Genomic DNA, 26094 nt, shown 5'->3' with positions numbered 1-26094 from the left:
ACATTCATTAGGCTCTAATCTATGGATTTCACATGACTGGGAATACAGATATTCATTCATCTGTTGGTCACAAAAAAGGAAGGGGCGTGGGTCAGAGAATGAGTCAGTATCTGGTGTGACCACCATTTGCCTCATGCTGCACAATACATCTCCTTCGCATAGAGGCTGTTGATTGTGGCCTGTGGAATGTTGTCACCCTTCTCTTCAATGTCTGTGCGAAGTTGCTGGATATTGGCAAGAACTGGAACACGTTGTGGTACACGTCAATCCAGAGCATCCTAAACATGCTCAATGGGTGACATGTCTGATGAGTATGCAGGCCACGGAAGATCTGGGACATTTTCAGCTTCCAAGGAATTGTTTACAGATCCTTGCGAGACGGGGCTTTGCATTGTCATGCTGAAACATGAGGTGATGGCTGCTGAATGAATGGCACGACAATGGGCCTCAGGATCTCATCATGGTATCTCTGCACATTCAAAAGGGCATCGATAAAATGCAATTGTGTTCGTTGTCCGTAGCTTATGCCTGCCCATACCATAACCCCACCACCACCATGGGGCACTCTGTTCACAACGGTGACATCAGCAAACCGCTCACCCACACAAAGCCATGCGGTTGTGAGGCCAGTTGGACGTACTGCCAAATTCTCTAAGACAATGTTGAAGGCGGAGTATGGTAGAGAAATGAACATTTGATTCTCTAGCAACAGCTCTGGAGGACATTCCTGCAGTCGGCATGCCAATTGTGTGCTCCCTCAAAGCTTGAGACATCTGTGGCATTGTGTTGTTTGACAAAACTGCACACTTTAGAGTGGCCTTTTATTCTCCCCAGCACAAGGAGCAACTGTGTAATGATCATACCGTTTAATCAGCTTCTTGATATGCCACACTTGTCAGGTGGATTTGTGCACACAATTTGAGAGAAATTAGCTTTTAGTGCATATGGAACATTTCTGGGATCTTTTATTTCAGCTCATGAAACATGGGACCAACACTTCACTTTAGAGAGGTGGATCCTTAACTGAAGGTTTGACCCGCCTTAATTGCCCTAGCCCTATCATTCCCTACTCTGACCTGCCTTAATTGCCCTGGCCCTATGATATCCTACTCTGACCTTAGAGTTAACTGCTGCCCTGGTGTAACATGCCTGACCTGACCTGGTCATGTCCTTAGAGTGTGTAGCAAGACTACCAGCAGACCGCATGACTCACCTAAATGACTTAGTAATATAATCTGGTTGACTGGTGATGTGACCTGTGATCAGGGCCTAGGGTAATGAAAGTGCTAGAAGCTGGGTGGAAAAACAGGACAGAGCAGAGTTTTGGGTTTAGTATCCACAGACAGACACGGCACTGAAAGTTGTCCTTCTACTAGTCTGGCTCATGACAGCGAGCTGAGTGAAGAGACGGAGAAGACAGATATGCCACTAAGATCACACTTTTATCCAAAGCCACCTACAGTACAGTGAGTTCTTAGGGAATCAATTCCTACCAACCGAGCCACAGGGACCATAGAGTTTAGTAAATCCACTGAAGGTTGCCCCATCCCTGCAGGAATATAACCACAACCGTGGCATTGCAGGGTGCTGGGTTGACAGGTTTGGTCGAGTATCTACTAACTGACGTTGTCCTATTCCGAGCCAGCTCATCAGAAAACTCACTGAGGAACTTAACGACCTGGTGCCTGGTTGGTTGACAGACACACAACGTTTGATGTTGTTTAAATACCAAATCTCCCGTGCAGAGCTGCTCTCACATGAAAAATGTGATCTCTTATTTGCATAATTTATATTGCACAAACAGGAGTTGTTTCTGTGAGGGAGAAAAGTAAATAGAACATTTCTGGACATAATTGGACAATAGGAGAGGTGTTGTTGGTATCACCATCTGTTTGCAGAAAGTTGTAATGGTGCGGAACACACACAGACATGTATATGTGCAGGTGTAAAGGACGTCACGCTGCTTGCTTAGCGAGTACCACTTCCGATTTGGCCCATACCTGGCGCAAATTCTCTGTCTCACAAACACACGTGACCATCCTCCTCAACCGTGAAAGCAGAGCGCACCACCTCAAAAGCTAGCTAATGAGGCGACCAAAGCAGGACACTTAAGGCTGAGGAGTAAGTTTCACACATCCCCATGTGCTATGCACGCGTGCACACACACACACACACACACACACACACACACAAAGTATGTTCTCCCAGGCAGCCACAGTCAAATATGCAAAATGGTGTCAGGGTAAGAGGCACCACCACTTTATAAATCAGAGACTGTCTGGCTATTCATCATTTACTACTTTCAACAGATGCCATTACATTTTGATTTAGAAGACTTGAGCGTCGCTTTGAAAATTCCAGGTGTGTAATCTGCATTTTACTTTGTAGCAATTACACAGCACTTTACCTTTTGAAAAACAATCCCACTGAATGTACATTTTAACAGATGAATTCCAGGATGGTTAAACTAAATAAACAGGCAGTTAATCTAAATAATGCGATTGTGATGGGTTTTCCAGTCCACTCATCATCAGCAACATTCTGCTTCGCTTTGTGACTCTCTGATTTCTGTTATGTTTGTTGGTGTGCTTGTTTGTTGTATCCTGCAATTCAGCAATTCAGCTTTAAACTGCCAATGTATACATAATACAACTAAACAAAGCTACATCACCCACGGCTGGGATGTTGTGAGGACGGTTTGCCAACAACTCCCTGATAACTTAATTCAAACAAATATCATTTTAGACCGACCTGCCAAATATGAATACATAACAGGATGTCATGTGGCCCCTGGCTCAAACAGAAAACATTACTCACTCAGAGTAAATAACAAACTTCCCCGAGAAAGATGATGCTAAACATATTCTGGCCTAAAACAACCCTGAATGAATATGAGTGACTGCACAGAGAAGTTAATCGAATTTGGTTAACTACAATGAACTTGAGCGCAGTTGCTGTAATCGCATGAACAACATTTTGAGAGAAAAATATTTTTTGAAGATGTGAATACTGCCATCTAGTGGAATGCTTGTTTAAGGTTTGTTTCACGGACCCCGAATCCAAAATGAACCCCAGCCCTCATCCAACTATTCCATCTGGCCTAGCAGAGGGCAAGATGGGGCAACCATTATATTGTTAACACCTATGCGATCCTATCAAATCTACACAAGTTCCTAGGCAGTAGGGGCTAGCAGTTGGTTTGGGGAGTGAGGGCACTAGGATAAAAGCTCCACTCTCGTTTATGCAATTGAATATGAGTGAACAACAAGTCCATGTCTAAGGGAAAGGTAAAGGGGTACATACTGTGATTAAGTTATCAAAAGGCAGTTGTGATGATGAGTGAGAAGAGACCCATCTACATGAAGCCATGAAGCCTTGCTGTGGAGGCTGCCGAGTTGACCCAGTTAGTTGAAATGTGAGACACTGTGATACACAGAGAAACTGTAGAAGAGGCGAGGGCATCATCAGTTCCTCCAAACCAGAGACGGTGTATGCGTGTGAGTGTGTGCCTGTGTGCATGCATGCGTGTGTGTGAGTGTGTGTATCATCAGTCCCTCCACACCAACACCATAGGCCTGTTTCCAGTCCACCAGCTGTAATTACATACGTCTGGCTCAGACTAACCAAATAATGTCATGACTCTTTAAAGTTTCAGTGAAACAACAGACACTCCTGATGTGTTTAAAAATGTAGCTGAGGCTCAACTGCCGCCTAACTGCCATGTGATCGTCACATCCAGCTCGTCACTCATCACATCCAGCTCGATAAAAGGACATCCACTCTGATCTAACTAAAAAAGAACAGCTGTGTGTCGACTGACAAGGAGTCAAAATCTCCTATTTTTACTCAGACAAATCATGCGCATTAGTCTATCATGTGCTCCGTTAGTGATGATGCTAATAATGATCACCGTCTTCTGGTAGATGGAAAGGCTTTCCCAAAGTAGCCTACCTATCAGAATGATATCATGATTATTTGCATCCATCCCGTTGCGATTTGTGCAGCAAGCTCTGCAATTACATCTGTGCTACAGAAACACTGCTAACCAAACAAGTCTCTTCCTGGTGCACACGTGAATTACATGCTATATACACCCAAAAATGAGCTTTTCTTAGATTTTTCCCAGACCTTAAAAGTAGTCTCCTGGTGTGGTTTAAGAATTGTTGTGGACTTAGAACATCACATTTAGTTGTTTTTCTATTTAAAAAGTGTGATTTTGAGAGGTAGGGAAGAAACAGAAAACTGGAGAAAAATAAAATAAACTGGTAAAACGTTTACAGATTTTATAGGGCCCTACATAACATTCCATTATGTCCCATTCATTAACCCCCCTGCCACACACTTCACACTATGATCCCTTGCTACACACACAGATGTTACTGTGACCGGTATTCAATACATTAACCCCCCCCTACACACACAGATGTTATTGTGACCGGTATTCACTACATTAAACCCCCCTACACACACAGATGTTATTGTGACTGGTATTCACTACATTAAACCCCCCCTACACACACAGATGTTATTGTGACCGGTATTCACTACATTAAACCCCCCCTACACACTCAGATGTTATTGTGACCGCTATTCACTACATTAACCCCCCCTACACACACAGATGTTATTGTGACCGGTATTCACTACATTAACCCCCCCTACACACTCAGATGTTATTGTGACCGGTATTCACTACATTAACCCCCTACACACAGAGATGTTATTGTGACCGGTATTCACTACATTAAACCCCCCTTACACACTCAGATGCTATTGTGACCGGTATTCACTACATTAAACCCCCTACACACACAGATGTTATTGTGACCGGTATTCGCTACATTAACCCCCTACACACACAGATGTTATTGTGACCGGTATTCACTACATTAAACCCCCTACATACTCAGATGTTATTGTGACCGGTATTCACTACATTAAACCCCCCCTACACACACAGATGTTATTGTGACCGGTATTCACTACATTAACCCCCCTACACACACAGATGTTATTGTGACCGGTATTCACTACATTAAACGCCCCCTACACACACAGATGTTATTGTGACCGGTATTCACTACATTAACCCCCCTACACACACAGATGTTATTGTGACCGGTATTCACTACATTAACCCCCTACACACACAGATGTTATTGTGACCGGTATTCACTACATTAACCCCCCTACACACTCAGATGTTATTGTGACCGGTATTCACTACATTAACCCCCTACACACTCAGATGTTATTGTGACCGGTATTCACTACATTAACTGGCTGCTGTACTGTAGCATGAAAAGCTTTCTCGCATGAGCTGCCTGTGAGGCCTGCAGCACTTTTCACTCTAATTGCTATTTATTGAGAGTATGTGGGGCACCAGCACAGAGAGTTTATGTTGCTGCTGCTGTGGGGTGTGTATGTGTGCGTGTGTGTGTTTGCATGCGTGCATGCGTGCCTGTATGTAGAGGGGGGTGGGGTATTACAGCAGGAAGGACCCAGGCCATGTGACGCCTAACCCCCCACACCTCGATCTCCCAGGGGCACCAGCTGTCATGGCTGGGACAGTCCACAGACCTTGTCTCACATACACACACACACACACCACTATGATGGAAGCACAGATAAGCTCCCCTGGTAGGGAAAGTACACACTCAATCCTTCCTCTACTACTCTAAGCACCACTGTCACTATCACTGACACTGTGACCCACTCCATCACTCTGTCCTGTCAGCCTGGGAGGATATAGAGGAGATAACGTGTTTGACTCCATCTATACATCTGTAAATCAATCCGAATTCAACCTCAAGGCATGTACATCATTCAAGAATCATACTCACTGCATTGTAAACCATTCAACTACAGTGTGTTAAATGTCTGAACACCAGCTGTCAACATGTTTTTCATGGCCATATTGCATAAACTTGGATTATTAACCAAACTTCAGATAAAATGTCACTATCACTATATTACAACTCAGGCATTTAAAACAACATAGTTGTTATTTACCAATGAATTTGCTTTGTCTGTTCAAGTCTTGCAAATTGCAATGCAATTTAAGTTCCACACATTCTTTAAGCCAGTCTGGACAGACTATCTTTATCCTCTGCCTACGGAGCATTTGTGTCACGAATCCCGCCGAAGATGGTGCCTCTTCCTGTTCGGGAGGCGCTCAGCGGTCGTCGTCGCCAGCCTATTAGCTGCCATCGATTCCCTTTCCTTTTGTTTCTGTTAGTTGGGTCTGTTAGTTGGGTTTTGTTTGTAGGTTATTTAAGGGCACTAGGCCCGCTGGTTATTGTGCAGGCTTGTTCTCTGTTTTTTGGTGTTGGTTGATTATTGTGATCTCTATTTTTCCGGAGAGTTTTAGTCCTGTTTATTTGGACGGGTTGTTTCATGCGCCCTTGTGTTTTGCATGTCCGTTTTTCCGCTGTCATTGGAATAAAAGATCCACGTACGGAACTACCTGCTCTCTGCGCTTGACTCCTCCACCCACCATTCATAGAAGTCATAACAATTTGTTTTGCTCCAGTCTGACCAGAACAGAATCAAGTCAACAGAACATTTCTACAGCCTGGCACTAAACAGTTAAGATGATTGTATTTAAACAAGGAGTAAAAAACCTGGGCATCGCACTAATCACTAAGCTCTTATCACCAAGCACTAAGCACTAATCACTAATCACTAAGCTCTAATCACCAAGCACTAATCACTAATCACTAATCACTAAGCTCTAAAGAGGGTAGCAAGTTTTAAGTTCCTCGGCATACACATCACAGACAAACTGAATTGGTCCACTCACACTGACAGCGTCGTGAAGAAGGCGCAGCAGCGCCTCTTCAACCTCAGGAGGCTGAAGAAATTCGGCTTGTCACCAAAAGCACTCACAAACTTCTACAGATGCACAATCGAGAGCATCCTGGCGGGCTGTATCACCGCCTGGTACGGCAACTGCTCCGCCCTCAACCGTAAGGCTCTCCAGAGGGTAGTGAGGTCTGCACAACGCATCACCGGGGGCAATCTACCTGCCCTCCAGGACACCTACACCACCCGATGTTACAGGAAGGCCATAAAGATCATCAAGGACATCAACCACCCGAACCACTGCCTGTTCACCCCGCTATCATCCAGAAGGCGAGGTCAGTACAGGTGCATCAAAGCTGGGACCGAGAGACTGAAAAACAGCTTCTATCTCAAGGCCATCAGACTGTTAAACAGCCACCACTAACATTGAGTGGCAGCTGCCAACACACTGTCATTGACACTGACCCAACTCCAGCCACTTTAATAATGGGAATTGATGGGAAATTATGTAAATATATCACTAGCCACTTTAAACAATGCTACCTTATATAATGTTACTTACCCTACATTATTCATCTCATATGCATACGTATATACTGTACTCTACATCATCGACTGCATCCTTATGTAATACATGTATCACTAGCCACTTTAACTATGCCACTTTGTTTACTTTGTCTACATACTCATCTCATATGTATATACTGTACTCGATACCATCTACTGTATGCTGCTCTGTACCATCACTCATTCATATATCATTATGTACATATTCCTTATCCCCTTACACTGTGTATAAGACAGTAGTTTTGGAATTGTTAGTTAGATTACTTGTTGGTTATCACTGCATTGTCGGAACTAGAAGCACAAGCATTTCGCTACACTCGCATTAACATCTGCTAACCATGTGTATGTGACAAATAAAATTTGATTTGATTTGATTTGATTGAATCACTAAGCTCTAATCACTAATCACTAATCACCAAGCACTAATCACTAAGCACTAAGCACTAATCACCAAGCACTAATCACTTATCACTAAGCTCTAATCACTAATCACCAAGCACTAATCACTATTCACTAATCACTAATCACTAATCACCAAGCACTATTCACTAATCACCAAGCACTAATCACCAAGCACTAATCACTAATCACCAAGCACTAATCACTAAGCACTGTTTCATGAAATGAGCGTGTTCCTATCTTATATGAAATCCTCTGTTTTAACAACTACAAACAACTTATGCAAAAGCAAACGTCACCCATAGGTCAACACAGAGAATTTGGCCCCCAGTCAAATAATATGTAAAATCAAAAGGATATGAAAATCCTTAGGCCACTACTGGTGAGAGTGTGGAGGCAAAGATTACAGCATTAGTAAACAGAGCAGTGCTACTGAAAACAACACACATACACACACTGACTGCCATGGCAAAGGACTAAAGTATTTCATAATAGACACCTCAAACTCCCAGCAAACGGACTGATTTATTTCCCTCTATCGCCAGCCACTGTAGACATAGAAAGCTTAACATTAATATTCATTTTCCCAACTAATATAATATAAAAGGGCCTCTGAGCAAAGTTTGTTAAACCGAGCAGTGAAAGAAAACAACAAAATGGCTGAGAGGGATGACGAAGCCATGTGTGCATCCCAAACGGCACCCTACTATGTATTTAGTGCACTACTAACCAGGGCCCATAGGCACTAGATAGGGAATAGGGTGCCATTTGGGACATAGATATGTCTCTGAGTCAAATGCTGCAAACTAACTCAGCATGCATCACCATCACCTCTAGTCTGTTTATGCCTCTAGAAGAGAGAGTACTACCGTCCAAGCCCTGCTATTTCTACAGAGTTATCTGTGGGTGTAGGAGAGTGCTCCCTCTCCCTGGGTGAGCCAGGGTTAGTCACTACAGACCTCTTAGTCAGGTCTTCCTTCAAGGGGGTCTCTCGTCTGACCTTAATGGGACTCCCTGGTTACAGGCGTCAATTGTGTTGGTAAACAGCTGAGGGATTGGGCTCGAGAAATGTAACCAAACAAATATTTTTAAAACATTGACAGAAATTCACTGCAGGCCTACCTGTACTGCTGCTGGTGGTGCTTCTACTGAAGCTCAGCGTAGAGGTGGGTAGAGACCCAGTAGCTGGTGCCGGAGCCTCCCCATTGTTCATCTGTTTGACCCTCTTCAGGTGGGATCTCCCGTTGTAGTGCACCTGGGCCTGAGCCTGGGAGTTCAGCTGGATGTTACACACCTCACACATCGAGTAGAACAGCTTCTTCTTCTCCTGCTGCTGTAGGTCCATGTTTATCTGACCCTGGCCGTTGGTGGTAGGCTCCATCCCTGTGAGCTGATTCAGCTCCAAACAGCCTCCGAACGGAAAGGCCATCCGGCCATGCTCTATGAAGTGGGCCGGACTGAGCGGTGTCTTCATACCTGCAGAAAACAATGACAACAGTGGATTAGAATGACAGACTTTGCTACTGGAAAGCAAGCATGGTGCAGGCACGCACACTTGCCCGCACACACATGGACAGACGGACGGACACACACACTCACTCACGTACAAAACACACATACACAGCCATGGCAAATACTCACATCCTCCTTGTAACATCACTCTCCAATTAAACATAAATAAATTGATGTTTAGGCTACATTCTACAGATTGTAAAATACAGTGCTGAATCAGGGTCTCCCTCTCCTGTGGAAGCAACAGACAACTGTGACTGTGTTAGAGGAGCAGTAGACACTAAGCGGGTGTCTGATTCTGAATCTCTATTCTTTCCTGTTGTAGAGCTAGAACTCAGCTCCACCTCTGATAGTGTAGCTATACTGTCTGACAGTCTGGTGCCACAGCATCATTCAGCCTCTCTACCTGTGGAGCCGGGATGGGGCCGGGGCGAGGCTGCTGTCCAGACCTGGGTTCAAATAGTATATGAAATCATTCAAATATTTGATCTGCACTTGATTGAGCTTGACTGACACGATGGAACCAATGGAATAGTCTACAGACTGCAATCTCTGCCTATCTGGCACTCCAAGCCAGGCTCAAAGAAACACTGAAAGTATTCGAGAGATTTTGAATACTATGTGAATACAGCTTTGCTGGTAAGTGACCTCCTGTGCCCATCTGTTTCCCTCGCGCTGTGTGTGTGTGTATGTGTGCCCTCACAGAGGAAGCAGAGGGGGATAGAGCCCAATTCACATGTCCACTGCCCATGGGTGTTATACAACCCTCAATTGCAGCACAGACACGGGACGGGACATACGACAGAGCGGGCAGTCTCTCAATCCCCAGACACGACAAAACAACCCATCAGCTTAGATCCACATTTGAAGCTAAATATTTCAAATGGTGAATTCTGTATATATCCCCATCCAATCCAGACACAGCAACACACAGCATACATTTACTTCTATCAGCATTCAAAGCTGAAATATTTCAACTAGGTGAAGTGAATTTTATCCCCATACAGTTTTACATTTGTCATGGTTGATTAATGAGTTGCAACTCTGGACATCGCAGCGGTACTACAGCTCCGGAGTGCTGACATAGGCAACGAGAGGATGAAAAATGTCTTGCTGTATTGAACTGGGAATTACTGTATACCTAAAACCCACAAAATATCCCTTTGTAAGCGCAAAGAAAATAATTTACGTTCACATTAATACTGCATTTTCAGCAGCAAATCTTTGCAAATATAAACATACTATACTTCCTGTATGGTATCTGGCCAGGCACAAGGGTAATCTGTATCCATGGATATGATGTCTGGATGAAAAGGAAAAGCAGCAGAAGCTTCTGATTGACCGGAACTTCCCCTTGCAGTAGCTTCCTGAGTATGATACTGTATGGGTACGTCCAAAATAGCACCCTATTCCCTATTGGTCAAAAGTAATGCACTATATTGGATATAGGGTGCCATTTGGGACACAGCCTGTGTCTGTGAGGCTGTAATGAATAGGAAGGCTGTATTATGAGGGTGAAGTATTCGTGCAGTGTGGCCATGTTACGTGTCCCTCTCACTGGACAGTAAGATAATCCGTCTTACACACATGCACGCACGCACGCACACGCACACGCACACGCACACACACACACACACACACACACACAATCCCTCTGACACAGACTGGGTAATCTCTATGGGCAGCTGCAGGCCTCTAATACTGACAGATAAACTTCCTTCACAAACTTCCTCAGGGCTCAGTGCTGTGGCCATTCAGCTTAATTTATTACCAACCCCTTCCCTCAGCATACTTTTCATTTTACACCACAGCAAGGTAAGCAAGGCAGGGCACAGCGGAAATGATCACCATTCAATAGGTTGTGTAAATATCCCAAACTTTCTCTGTAAAAGCAAAGTTGGTGTATTCAGTGGTTGGCCTAGTTAGATGAAGTAAGGAGAACACACTGAGAAGGAAGGGATGCTGCAGCGCTTTGTTGGGGCTGACTCTGTGGAAAGATATTGTGTGTGTGTGTGTGTGTGTGTGTGTGTGTGTGTGTGTGTGTGTGTGTGTGTGTGTGTGTGTGTGTGTGTGTGTGTGTGTGTGTGTGTGTGTGTGTGTGTGTGTGTGTGTGTGTGTGCCCCCCCCTAACAGATGAGATTACCAGAGAGAGCAGTGTTCCCTGCTGCAGGGTCGAGGAAAGAGACAGATCTGACTGAGTGTGAGGTCCTACATGGTCATTCCATCAGACAGAGAGACAGGGGGCCACGGAGCTAGGAGACCAAGGAGGGCAAGGAAGACAGGGAGCTGGGGGAGCTAAAAGGGGACAGGGGGCCAGACGGAGGTAGGGGACCAAGGAGGGCCAGGAAGACAGAGAGCTGCGAGAGCTAAAGGGGGACAGGGGGCTAGACGAAGTTAAGGGACCAAGGAGGGCCAGGAAGAAAGGGAGTTGGGGGAGCTAAAGGGGGACATGGGGCCAGACGGAGCTAGGGGCCCAAGAGTACCAGGAAGACAGGGAGCTGAGGGAGCTAAAGGGGGACAGGGGGCCAGACGGAGCTAGGGGCCCAAGAGTACCAGGAAGACAGGGAGCTGGGGGAGCTAAAGGGGGACAGGGGGCCAGACGGAGCTAGGGGACGACGGAGGGCCAGGAAGACAGTGGAACCGGACCGTGGATCGTAGCCAGAGGAACCAGACCGTGGATCGTTGCCAGAGGAACCAGACCGTGGATCGTCGCCGGAGGAACCGGGCCGTGGATCGTCACCGGAGGCTCCAGACTGGGAACCCTCGCAGGTGGCTCTGGACTGGGATCCACCGCTGGAGGCTCTAGGCTGGGAACCACCACTGGAGGTTCTAGGCTGCAGACCATCGCTGAAGGCTCTGGACTGCAGACCGTCACTGGAAACTCTGGACTGCCAACCATCGCTGGAAGCTCTGGACTGTGGACCGTTGCTGGAGGCTCTGGACTGCAGACCGTCGCTGGAGGCTCTGGACTGCAGACCGTCGCTGGAGGCTCTGGACTGCAGACCGTCGCTGGAGGCTCTGGACTGCAGACCGTCGCTGGAGGCTCTGGACTGTAGACCGTCGCTGGAGGCTCTGGCCCATGAATCATCACTGGAGACTCCGGGCCATGGATCATCACTGGAGGCTCCGGGCCATGGAACATCACTGGAGGCTCTGGGCCATGGATCATCACTGGTGACACACACCTCAGTACGAGCGCGAGGAGCAGGCACAGGACGTACTGGACTGGGGAGGCGCACTGGAGGCCTGATGCGTGGGGCCGGTACAGGTGGCACCGGGCTGGTGACACGCACCTCAGGGCAAGTGTGGGGAGGTAGCACAGGACGTACTGGGCAGTGGAGGTGTATATTAGGGCGAGTGCGGGGAGGAGACACAGAACATACCGGACTGGGGAGGCGCACTGGAGGCCCGATGCGTGGGACTGGCACAGATTGCACCGGACTGGTGACCTGCTCTTCCAAATGCCTACATTGCTGCATACTCCTCGCAAACTCCATTCTCCGGTATCCCTCCTCGCACTGTTCTATTGAATCCCAGGCGGCTCTAGCACTCTCACTGGGTTGACCGACCACCTCTCTACCTCCTCCCAGATTGTCTCTAGTTCACCCCTCGGCACCGCCGTCCACCCCGTGTGTCCACCCCATGTGTCCACCCCGTGTGTCCACCCCGTGTGCTGTCCTTTGGGCTGTCTTTTTGGCCGGCCGCAGTTGTCGCTGTTGCTCCTTCGCTGCCTCCGCCTGCTTCCACAGCAGGCTTCTGTCTTCTGCCATGATTTCGTCCCACGTCCAGGATGTCCTCCACTCCTCCTGGGCACGCTGCTTGGTCCGTGGGTGGTGGGATCTTCTGTCACGTTCGTTGAAATTAGCGGACCAATGCGCTTTGTGCATAGAGTTCCACATGTTATTAAAATGAAACTCACCAACAAAAGCAATAAACAGCAAACAATACGTATCGACTGGAGTGCTCACAGGCACTACACAAAAACAAGATCCCACAAACTAAGGTGGGAAAAAATGCTGCCTAAGTATGATCCCCAATCAAAGACAAGGATAGATAGCTGCCTCTGATTGGGAACCATACGCGGCCAACAAAGAAAAAGAAAAACTAGAATGCTCACCCAAATCACACCCCGACCTAACCAAATAGAGAAATAAAAAGCCTCTCTAGCAACTAGGAAATGGGCCCACGACAACTTCAAATTGTACTTCACTCCCTGAGTATTTTGAGTTATTGGTATGGCATTGCATTGGTATTATAACAATCCTTACGACATCAACTACCATGTCATAATCTTTATACTTCCTCTTTGAACCAAGTAAAGATGTTCAGCCTGATAATGCATCCATTTAAAATCGTAAGGGGGTTCAGAAAAATAATACATCATATAAGAGCATGCCCGTTTGTCAAAAGTCATAATTCAGCAGGCTACAAATAATGTAGTATACAAGAGAAGTATCTGAGGTGGAGTCAATCATTAATCAACCCAACACTGTCTCTGCGTCCCAAATTGTACCCTATTCCTTACATAGTGCAGTACTTTTGATCAGGGACATATGGGCCTTCGCCAAAATCAATGCACTACGTAGGGAATAGGGTATAATTCGGGACATGTCCTGTCTGTAGCATTAAGGGAGGCCTACTGTACTATCAGTGTTGCATTCCTTCCCCACTCTCCCCACACTCTTTTGTCCAGGTTGCATCTCTAGAGCTCCATGGCAGATAGAGTGCTCTGCTCTTACTCTTCCCTGCTCCCATTCTCCCCTGAAGCTCTGAAGGTCCTACAGTACACAATACACAATACAGAGGGAAAGCCATCACTATGGCCTAAAGCACTGTAGGCCTAATGCACTGTGTAGGACTCTCAGCTATGTCCTACAGCACAGGGGAAACCCTTAGCTGTGTTGGCCCTAATGCACTGTCGGCCTAATACTAATGGAAGTGGAAACAGGCAAGTGAGTAATCCTGGACGTTTCCAGGCCCAGCCAGTGGTGGAGGTCCTGCCTCCACAGTGCACACACCAACAGCATAACACTATACTGATCTGGCCTCCACACTGCACACACCAACAGCATAACACTATATTGATCTGGCCTCCACAGTGCACACACCAACAAGATAACACTATACCGATCTGGCCTATACTACACACACAAACAACATAACACTATACTGATCTGGCCTCCACAGTGCACACACCAACAAGATAACACTATACTGATCTGGCCTCCACACTGCACACACCAACAGCATAACACTATATTGATCTGGCCTCCACAGTGCACACACCAACAAGATAACACTATACTGATCTGGCCTATACTACACACACCAACAGCATAACACTATACTGATCTGGCCTCCACACTGCACACACCAACAAGATAACACTATACTGATCTGGCCTATACTACACACACCAACAGCATAACATACTAATATAGTGGTCCTTCTGTAGCTCAGTTGGTAGACATGCGCTGTAACGCCAGGGTAGTGGGTTCCCGGGACCACCCACGTAGAATGTATGCACACATGACTGTAACATAAATGGCATATATTATATAAATATATATTATTATATTATATATTATATTATATTATAACACTATACTGATCTGGCCTCCACACTGCACACACCAACAACATAACACTATACTGATCTGGCCTCCACAGTGCACACACCAACAACATAACACTATACTGATCTGGCCTCCACAGTGCACACACCAACAACATAACACTATACTGATCTGGCCTCCACAGTGCACACACCAACAACATAACACTATACCGATCTGGCCTCCACTACACACACCAACAGCATAACACTATACTGATCTGGCCTCCACTACACACACCAACAGCATAACACTATACGATCTGGCCTCCACAATGCACACACCAACAACATAACACTATACTGATCTGGCCTCCACTACACACACCAACAACATAACACTATACTGATCTGGCCTCCACTACACACACCAACAACATAACACTATACCGATCTGGCCTCCACAATGCACACACCAACAACATAACACTATACTGATCTGGCCTCCACTACACACACCAACAACATAACACTATACTGATCTGGCCTCCACTACACACACCAACAACATAACACTATACTGATCTGGCCTCCACAATGCACACACCAACAACATAACACTATACTGATCTGGCCTCCACAATGCACACACAAACAACATAACACTATACTGACCTGGCCTCCACTACACACACCAACAACATAACACTATATTGATCTGGCCTCCACAGTGCACACACCAACAACATAACACTATACTGATCTGGCCTCCACTACACACACCAACAACATAACACTATACTGATCTGGCCTCCACTACACACACCAACAACATAACACTATACTGATCTGGCCTCCACAATGCACACACCAACAACATAACACTATACTGATCTGGCCTCCACTACACACACCAACAACATAACACTATACTGATCTGGCCTCCACTACACACACCAACAACATAACACTATACTGATCTGGCCTCCACAATGCACACACCAACAACATAACACTATACTGATCTGGCCTCCACAATGCACACACCAACAACATAACACTATACTGATCTGGCCTCCACAATGCACACACAAACAACATAACACTATACTGACCTGGCCTCCACTACACACACCAACAACATAACACTATACTGATCTGGCCTCCACAATACACACACCAACAACATAACACTATACTGATCTGGCCTCCACTACACACACCAACAACATAACACTATACTGATCTGGCCTCCACTACACACACCAACAGCATAACACTATACTGATCTGGCCTCCACTACACACACCAACAGCATAACACTATACTGATCTGGCCTCCACTACACACACCAACAGCATAACACTATATTGATCTGGCCTCCACTACACACACCAACAGCATAACACTATACTGACCTGGCCTCCACACTGCACACACCAACAACATAACACTATACTGACCTGGCCTCCACTACACACACCAACAACATAACACTATACTGACCTGGCCTCCACTACACACACCAACAGCATAACACTATACTGATCTGGCCTCCACTACACACACCAACAACATAACACTATACTGACCTGGCCTCCACACTGCACACACCAACAACATAACACTATACTGACCTGGCCTCCACTACACACACCAACAACATAACACTATACTGACCTGGCCTCCACACTGTACACACACCAACAGCATAACACTATATTGATCTGGCCTCCACAGTGCACACACCAACAAGATAACACTATACCGATCTGGCCTATACTACACACACAAACAACATAACACTATACTGATCTGGCCTCCACTACACACACCAACAAGATAACACTATACCGATCTGGCCTATACTACACACACAAACAACATAACACTATACTGATCTGGCCTCCACACTGCACACACCAACAACATAACACTATACCGATCTGGCCTATACTACACACACAAACAACATAACACTATACTGATCTGGCCTCCACTACACACACAAACAACATAACACTATACTGACCTGGCCTCCACTACACACACCAACAACATAACACTATACTGATCTGGCCTACTACACACACCAACAGCATAACACTATACCGATCTGGCCTATACTACACACACCAACAACATAACACTATACTGACCTGGCCTCCACTACACACACCAACAACATAACACTATACTGATCTGGCCTCCACAGTGCACACACCAACAACATAACACTATACCGATCTGGCCTCCATACTACACACACCAACAGCATAACACTATACTGACCTGGCCTCCACACTGCACACACCAACAACATAACACTATACCGATCTGGCCTATACTACACACACAAACAACATAACACTATACTGATCTGGCCTCCACTACACACACAAACAACATAACACTATACTGACCTGGCCTCCACTACACACACCAACAGCATAACACTATATTGATCTGGCCTCCACAGTGCACACACCAACAAGATAACACTATACCGATCTGGCCTATACTACACACACAAACAACATAACACTATACTGATCTGGCCTCCACTACACACACCAACAACATAACACTATACCGATCTGGCCTATACTACACACACCAACAACATAACACTATACTGATCTGGCCTCCACTACACACACCAACAACATAACACTATACTGACCTGGCCTCCACTACACACACCAACAACATAACACTATACTGATCTGGCCTCCACTACACACACCAACAACATAACACTATACTGATCTGGCCTCCACTACACACACCAACAACATAACACTATACTGATCTGGCCTCCACTACACACACCAACAACATAACACTATACTGACCTGGCCTCCACAATGCACACACCAACAACATAACACTATACTGATCTGGCCTCCACTACACACACCAACAACATAACACTATACTGACCTGGCCTCCACAATGCACACACCAACAACATAACACTATACTGACCTGGCCTCCACAATGCACACACCAACAACATAACACTATACTGATCTGGCCTCCACTACACACACCAACAACATAACACTATACTGATCTGGCCTCCACTACACACACCAACAACATAACACTATACTGACCTGGCCTCCACAATGCACACACCAACAACATAACACTATACTGACCTGGCCTCCACTACACACACCAACAACATAACACTATACTGACCTGGCCTCCACTACACACACCAACAACATAACACTATACTGACCTGGCCTCCACTACACACACAAACAACATAACACTATACTGATCTGGCCTCCACTACACACACCAACAACATAACACTATACTGACCTGGCCTCCACTACACACACCAACAACATAACACTATACTGATCTGGCCTCCACAATACACACACCAACAACATAACACTATACTGACCTGGCCTCCACTACACACACCAACAACATAACACTATACTGACCTGGCCTCCACTACACACACCAACAACATAACACTATACTGATCTGGCCTCCACTACACACACCAACAACATAACACTATACTGACCTGGCCTCCACTACACACACCAACAACATAACACTATACTGACCTGGCCTCCACTACACACACCAACAACATAACACTATACTGACCTGGCCTCCACTACACACACCAACAACATAACACTATACTGATCTGGCCTCCACTACACACACCAACAACATAACACTATACTGACCTGGCCTCCACAATGCACACACCAACAACATAACACTATACTGATCTGGCCTCCACACTACACACACCAACAACATAACACTATACTGATCTGGCCTCCACTACACACACCAACAACATAACACTATACTGACCTGGCCTCCACAATGCACACACCAACAACATAACAATATACTGACCTGGCCTCCACTACACACACCAACAACATAACACTATACTGATCTGGCCTATACTACACACACCAACAACATAACACTATACTGATCTGGCCTCCACAATGCACACACCAACAACATAACACTATACTGATCTGGCCTCCACTACACACACCAACAACATAACACTATACTGATCTGGCCTCCACAATGCACACACAAACAACATAACACTATACTGACCTGGCCTCCACTACACACACAAACAACATAACACTATACTGATCTGGCCTCCACAATGCACACACCAACAACATAACACTATACTGATCTGGCCTCCACTACACACACCAACAACATAACACTATACTGATCTGGCCTCCACTACACACACCAACAACATAACACTATACTGATCTGGCCTCCACTACACACACCAACAACATAACACTATACTGATCTGGCCTCCACAATGCACACACCAACAACATAACACTATACTGATCTGGCCTCCACAATGCACACACAAACAACATAACACTATACTGATCTGGCCTCCACAATGCACACACAAACAACATAACACTATACTGATCTGGCCTCCACAATGCACACACCAACAACATAACACTATGCTGATCTGGCCTCCACAATGCACACACCAACAACATAACACTATACTGATCTGGCCTCCACAATGCACACACAAACAACATAACACTATACTGATCTGGCCTCCACAATGCACACACCAACAACATAACACTATACTGATCTGGCCTCCACAATGCACACACCAACAACATAACACTATACTGATCTGGCCTCCACAATGCACACACAAACAACATAACACTATACTGATCTGGCCTCCACAATGCACACACAAACAACATAACACTATACTGATCTGGCCTCCACAATGCACACACAAACAACATAACACTATACTGATCTGGCCTCCACAATGCACACACCAACAACATAACACTATACTGACCTGGCCTCCACTACACACACCAACAACATAACACTATACTGATCTGGCCTCCACAGTGCACACACCAACAACATAACACTATACTGATCTGGCCTCCACTACACACACCAACAACATAACACTATACTGATCTGGCCTCCACTACACACACCAACAACATAACACTATACCGATCTGGCCTCCACTACACACACCAACAACATAACACTATACTGACCTGGCCTCCACAATGCACACACCAACAACATAACACTATACTGATCTGGCCTCCACTACACACACCAACAACATAATACTATACTGACCTGGCCTCCACTGCACACACCAACAAGATAACACTATACCGATCTGGCCTATACTACACACACAAACAACATAACACTATACTGATCTGGCCTCCACAATGCACACACCAACAACATAACACTATACTGATCTGGCCTCCACTACACACACCAACAACATAACACTATACTGATCTGGCCTCCACTACACACACCAACAACATAACACTATACTGACCTGGCCTCCACTACACACACCAACAACATAACACTATACTGACCTGGCCTCCACTACACACACCAACAACATAACACTATACTGATCTGGCCTCCACTACACACACCAACAACATAACACTATACTGACCTGGCCTCCACTACACACACCAACAACATAACACTATACTGACCTGGCCTCCACTACACACACCAACAACATAACACTATACTGACCTGGCCTCCACTACACACACCAACAACATAACACTATACTGAGCTGGCCTCCACTACACACACCAACAACATAACACTATACTGACCTGGCCTCCACAGTGCACACACCAAGAACATAACACTATACTGATCTGGTCTCCACACTGCACACACCAACAACATAACACTATACTGATCTGGCCTCCACTACACACACCAACAACATAACACTATACTGACCTGGCCTCCACTACACACACCAACAACATAACAATATACTGACCTGGCCTCCACTACACACACCAACAACATAACACTATACTGATCTGGCCTATACTACACACACCAACAACATAACACTATACTGATCTGGCCTCCACAATGCACACACCAACAACATAACACTATACTGATCTGGCCTCCACAATACACACACCAACAACATAACACTATACTGATCTGGCCTCCACAATGCACACACAAACAACATAACACTATACTGACCTGGCCTCCACTACACACACAAACAACATAACACTATACTGACCTGGCCTCCACTACACACACCAACAACATAACACTATACTGACCTGGCCTCCACTACACACACCAACAACATAACACTATACTGATCTGGCCTATACTACACACACCAACAACATAACACTATACTGACCTGGCCTCCACTACACACACCAACAACATAACACTATACTGATCTGGCCTCCACAATGCACACACCAACAACATAACACTATACTGATCTGGCCTCCACAATGCACACACCAACAACATAACACTATACTGATCTGGCCTCCACAATGCACACACAAACAACATAACACTATACTGATCTGGCCTCCACAATGCACACACCAACAACATAACACTATGCTGATCTGGCCTCCACAATGCACACACCAACAACATAACACTATACTGATCTGGCCTCCACAATGCACACACAAACAACATAACACTATACTGATCTGGCCTCCACAATGCACACACCAACAACATAACACTATGCTGATCTGGCCTCCACAATGCACACACCAACAACATAACACTATACTGATCTGGCCTCCACAATGCACACACAAACAACATAACACTATACTGATCTGGCCTCCACAATGCACACACAAACAACATAACACTATACTGATCTGGCCTCCACAATGCACACACAAACAACATAACACTATACTGATCTGGCCTCCACAATGCACACACAAACAACATAACACTATACTGATCTGGCCTCCACAATGCACACACAAACAACATAACACTATACTGATCTGGCCTCCACAATGCACACACAAACAACATAACACTATTACTGATCTGTTTGAATGGAATTTATAAGTCTCTTTGACATACCACTGACATGAAATGGGGGAGAATTATCTTTCAAAGAAGTATAATAACAACAGGCAAAAAAAATGGAGATGTTATGCCGAGTTACAGTACATCACGCCACTCTGCAGCTAGTTCCTAGAAATACACTATTTGACAGAATCTCTCTCTCTCTCTATCTCAATGTTTATCTGAGGGTGTGTGGCAGATGACACACACATGTGTTCTGAAAGATGCGGAGAAGAGAACTCAGAACACACACATTCGGGAAATTATCAATAGCTTAGATCAACTTCAATCCTGACTGTTTGTTTTCCTCTTACATTTACATTTAAGTCATTTAGCAGACGTTCACCCCAGAGATCCCCCAGAAGCCCTCAGAGAGACTCTCTAGTGTCTGAGTCACAGCTGGTGTCAGATGTACTCTTCAATAAGAGATCTGAGATGTGGACACATGGCAGGTTCTTAAAGGGCCACTACACACACAAAAACACACACATAAACACACGCAAACTCAAACATAGCAGGTCTTACAGGTACATCCTGTCAGCTTAGAGAACAAAGCAGGTGCAAAGCCCCAAAACAAAACCCAGCACTACAGATAAAGAGAAGATTTCCAAGCAATCTATCTGTCATTCATTTGCCTTGAGGGCTGCTTTCCAATATGATCTAGAATGGTTCCTAAAGGGGGTTTCTAGAGAGGAGGTTTCCTATCCCATTGTAATGCCTAGTGGGGAGGTTTCCTATCCTATTGTAATGCCTAGCAAGTGGGTTTCCTATCCCATTGTAATGCCTAGCGAGTGGGTTTCCTATCCCATTGTAATGCCTAGTGAGGGGGTTTCCTATCCCATTATCATGTCGAGCGAGGGGTTTTCCTATCCCATTATAATGTCTAGCGAGGTGGTTTAGTATTCCATTATAATGACTAGCGAGGGGGTTTCCTATCCCATTGTAATGCCAAGTGAGGGGGTTCCTATTCCATTGTAATGTCTAGCGGGGGGTTTCAATCGCATTATAATGTCGAGTGAGGGGTTTCCTATCCCATTTTAATAGCTTGCGAGGGGGTATCCTATCCCATTATAATGTCTAGCGAGGGGGTTTCCTATTCCATTATTAAGCCTAGCGAGGGCGTTTCCTATCCCATTATCATGTCTAGCGAGGGGGTTTCCTATCCCATTATAATGCCTAACGAGGGGTTTTCCTATCCCATTGGAATGTCTAGTGAGGGGGTTTCCTATCCCATTGTAATGCCTAGCGAGGGGTTTTCCTATCCCATTATCATGTCGAGCGAGGGGTTTTCCTATCCCATTATAATGTCTAGCGAGGGGTTTAATATCCCCTAGAATGACTGGCGAGGGGGTTACCTATCAATTTACAATGTCTAGCGAGGGGGTTTCCTATCCCATTGGAATGTCTAGTGAGGGGGTTTCCTATCCCATTGTAATGTCTAGCGAGTGGGTTTCCTATCCCATTGGAATGTCTAGTGAGGGGGTTTCCTATCCCATTGTAATGTCCAGAGAGTGGGGTTCCTATCCCATTGTAATGTCTAGTGAGGGGGTTTCCTATCCCATTGTAATGTCCAGAGAGTGGGTTTCCTATCCCATTGGAATGTCTAGTGAGGGGGTTTCCTATCCCAATGTAATGCCTAGCGAGGGGTTTTCCTATCCCATTGGAATGTCTAGTGAGGGGGTTTCCTATCCCATTGGAGTGTCGAGTGAGGGGGTTTCCTATCCCATTGTAATGTCTAGTGAGGGTTTTTCCTATCCCATTGGAATGTCTAGTGAGGGTTTTTCCTATCCCATTGGAATGTCTAGTGAGGGGGTTTCCTATCCCATCGTAATGCCAAGCGAGTGGGTTTCCTATCCCATTGGAATGTCTAGTGAGGGGGTTTCCTATCCCATTGTAATGTCTAGCGAGGGGGTTTCCTATCCCATTGTAATGCCTAGCGAGGGGGTTTCCTATCCCATTGTAATGCCTAGCGAGGGGGTTTCCTATCCCATTGTAATGCCTAGCGAGGGGTTTCCAATCCCATTGTAATGCCTAGTGAGGGGTTTCCTATCCTATTGTAATGCCTAGCGAGGGGGTTTCCTATCCCATTGTAATGCCTAGCGAGGGGGTTTCCTATCCCATTGTAATGCCTGGTGAGGGGGTTTCCTATCCCATTGTAATGCCTAGCGAGGGGTTTCCTATCCCATTGTAATGCCTCGCGAGGGGGTTTCCTATCCCATTGTAATGCCTAGCGAGGGGTTTCCTATCCCATTGTAATGCCTAGCGAGGGGTTCCTATCCCATTGTAATGCCTAGCGAGTGGGTTTCCTATCCCTTTGTAATGTCTAGTGAGGGGTTTCCTATCCCATTGTAATGCCTAGCGAGGGGTTTCCTATCCCATTGTAATGCCTAGCGAGGGGTTTCCTATCCCATTGTAATGCCTAGCGAGGGGTTTCCTATCCCATTGTAATGCCTAGCGAGGGGGTTTCCTATCCCATTGTAATGCCTCGCGAGGGGGTTTCCTATCCCATTGTAATGCCTAGCGAGGGGTTTCCTATCCCATTGTAATGCCTAGCGAGGGGTTTCCTATCCCATTGTAATGCCTAGCGAGGGTTTCCTATCCCATTGTAATGCCTAGCGAGTGGGTTTCCTATCCCTTTGTAATGTCTAGTGAGGGGTTTCCTATCCCATTGTAATGCCTAGCGAGGGGTTTCCTATCCCATTGTAATGCCTAGCGAGGGGGTTTCCTATCCCATTGTAATGCCTAGCGAGGGGTTTCCTATCCCATTGTAATGCCTAGCGAGGGGGTTTCCTATCCCATTGGAATGTCTAGTGAGGGGTTTCCTATCCCATTGTAATGTCTTGTGAGGGGGTTTCCTATCCCATTGTAATGCCTAGCGAGGGGTTTCCTATCCCATTGTAATGCCTAGCGAGGGGGTTTCCTATCCCATTGTAATGTCTAGTGAGGGGGTTTCCTATCCCATTGTAATGTCTAGTGAGGGGGTTTCCTATCCCATTGGAATGTCTAATGAGGGGGTTTCCTTTCCCATTGGAATGTCTAGTGAGGGGTTTCCTATCCCATTGTAATGCCTAGCGAGGGGGTTTCCTATCCCATTGTAATGTCTAGTGAGGGGTTTCCTATCCCATTGTAATGCCTAGCGAGGGGGTTTCCTATCCCATTGTAATGCCTAGCGAGGGGTTTCCTATCCCATTGTAATGTCTAGCGAGGGGTTTCCTATCCCATTGTAATGCCTAGCGAGGGGTTTCCTATCCCATTGTAATGCCTAGCGAGGGGGTTTCCTATCCCATTGTAATGTCTCGCGAGGGGCTTTCCTATCCCATTGTAATGCCAAGCGAGGGGTTTCCTATCCCATTGTAATGTCTAGCGAGGGGGTTTCCTATCCCATTGTAATGCCTAGCGAGGGGTTTCCTATCCCATTGTAATGCCTAGCGAGTGGGTTTCCTATCCCTTTGTAATGTCTAGTGAGGGGTTTCCTATCCCATTGTAATGCCTAGCGAGGGGTTTCCTATCCCATTGTAATGCCTAGCGAGGGGTTTCCTATCCCATTGTAATGCCTAGCGAGGGTGTTTCCTATCCCATTGGAATGTCTAGTGAGGGGTTTCCTATCCCATTGTAATGTCTTGTGAGGGGTTTCCTATCCCATTGTAATGCCTAGTGAGGGGGTTTCCTATCCCATTGTAATGTCTAGTGAGGGGGTTTCCTATCCCATTGTAATGTCTAGTGAGGGGGTTTCCTATCCCATTGGAATGTCTAGTGAGGGGGTTTCCTATCCCATTGTAATGCCTAGCGAGGGGGTTTCCTATCCCATTGTAATGTCTAGCGAGGGGGTTTCCTATCCCATTGTAATGCCTAGCGAGGGGGTTTCCTATCCCATTGTAATGCCTAGCGAGGGGGTTTCCTATCCCATTGTAATGCCTAGCGAGGGGGTTTCCTATCCCATTGTAATGCCTAGCGAGGGGGTTTCCTATCCCATTGTAATGCCTAGCGAGGGGGTTTCCTATCCCATTGTAATGCCTAGCGAGGGGGTTTCCTATCCCATTGTAATGCCTAGCGAGTGGGTTTCCTATCCCTTTGTAATGTCTAGTGAGGGGGTTTCCTATCCCATTGTAATGCCTAGCGAGGGGGTTTCCTATCCCATTGTAATGTCTTGTGAGGGGTTTCCTATCCCATTGTAATGCCTAGCGAGGGGTTTCCTATCCCATTGTAATGTCTAGTGAGGGGGTTTCCTATCCCATTGTAATGTCTAGTGAGGGGGTTTCCTATCCCATTGGAATGTCTAGTGAGGGGGTTTC

At 45.9% G+C, this 26094-nt stretch overlaps 1 protein-coding gene across 2 annotated transcripts in view; it reads right to left on the bottom strand.

Annotated features, from left to right (window-relative positions):
- The window catches only part of LOC118366872 (zinc finger protein 385B-like), a 178314-nt gene that overhangs the window by 130002 nt on the left and 22218 nt on the right, over positions 1-26094 (bottom strand). For both annotated transcript variants that reach the window (XM_052493540.1, XM_052493539.1), the window contains exon 2: positions 8893-9246. In XM_052493540.1, coding sequence (XP_052349500.1) covers positions 8893-9244 — 352 coding nt within the window. In that variant the 5' untranslated portion in view covers positions 9245-9246. The remainder of the gene's footprint in view (positions 1-8892; positions 9247-26094) is intronic.

Source organism: Oncorhynchus keta, chromosome 34, assembly GCF_023373465.1.
Source record: "Oncorhynchus keta strain PuntledgeMale-10-30-2019 chromosome 34, Oket_V2, whole genome shotgun sequence".
NCBI lineage: Eukaryota > Metazoa > Chordata > Actinopteri > Salmoniformes > Salmonidae > Oncorhynchus > Oncorhynchus keta.
The sequence above is the reverse complement of the archived record's forward strand: the minus strand, read 5'-3'. Positions and strand labels throughout refer to the sequence as shown.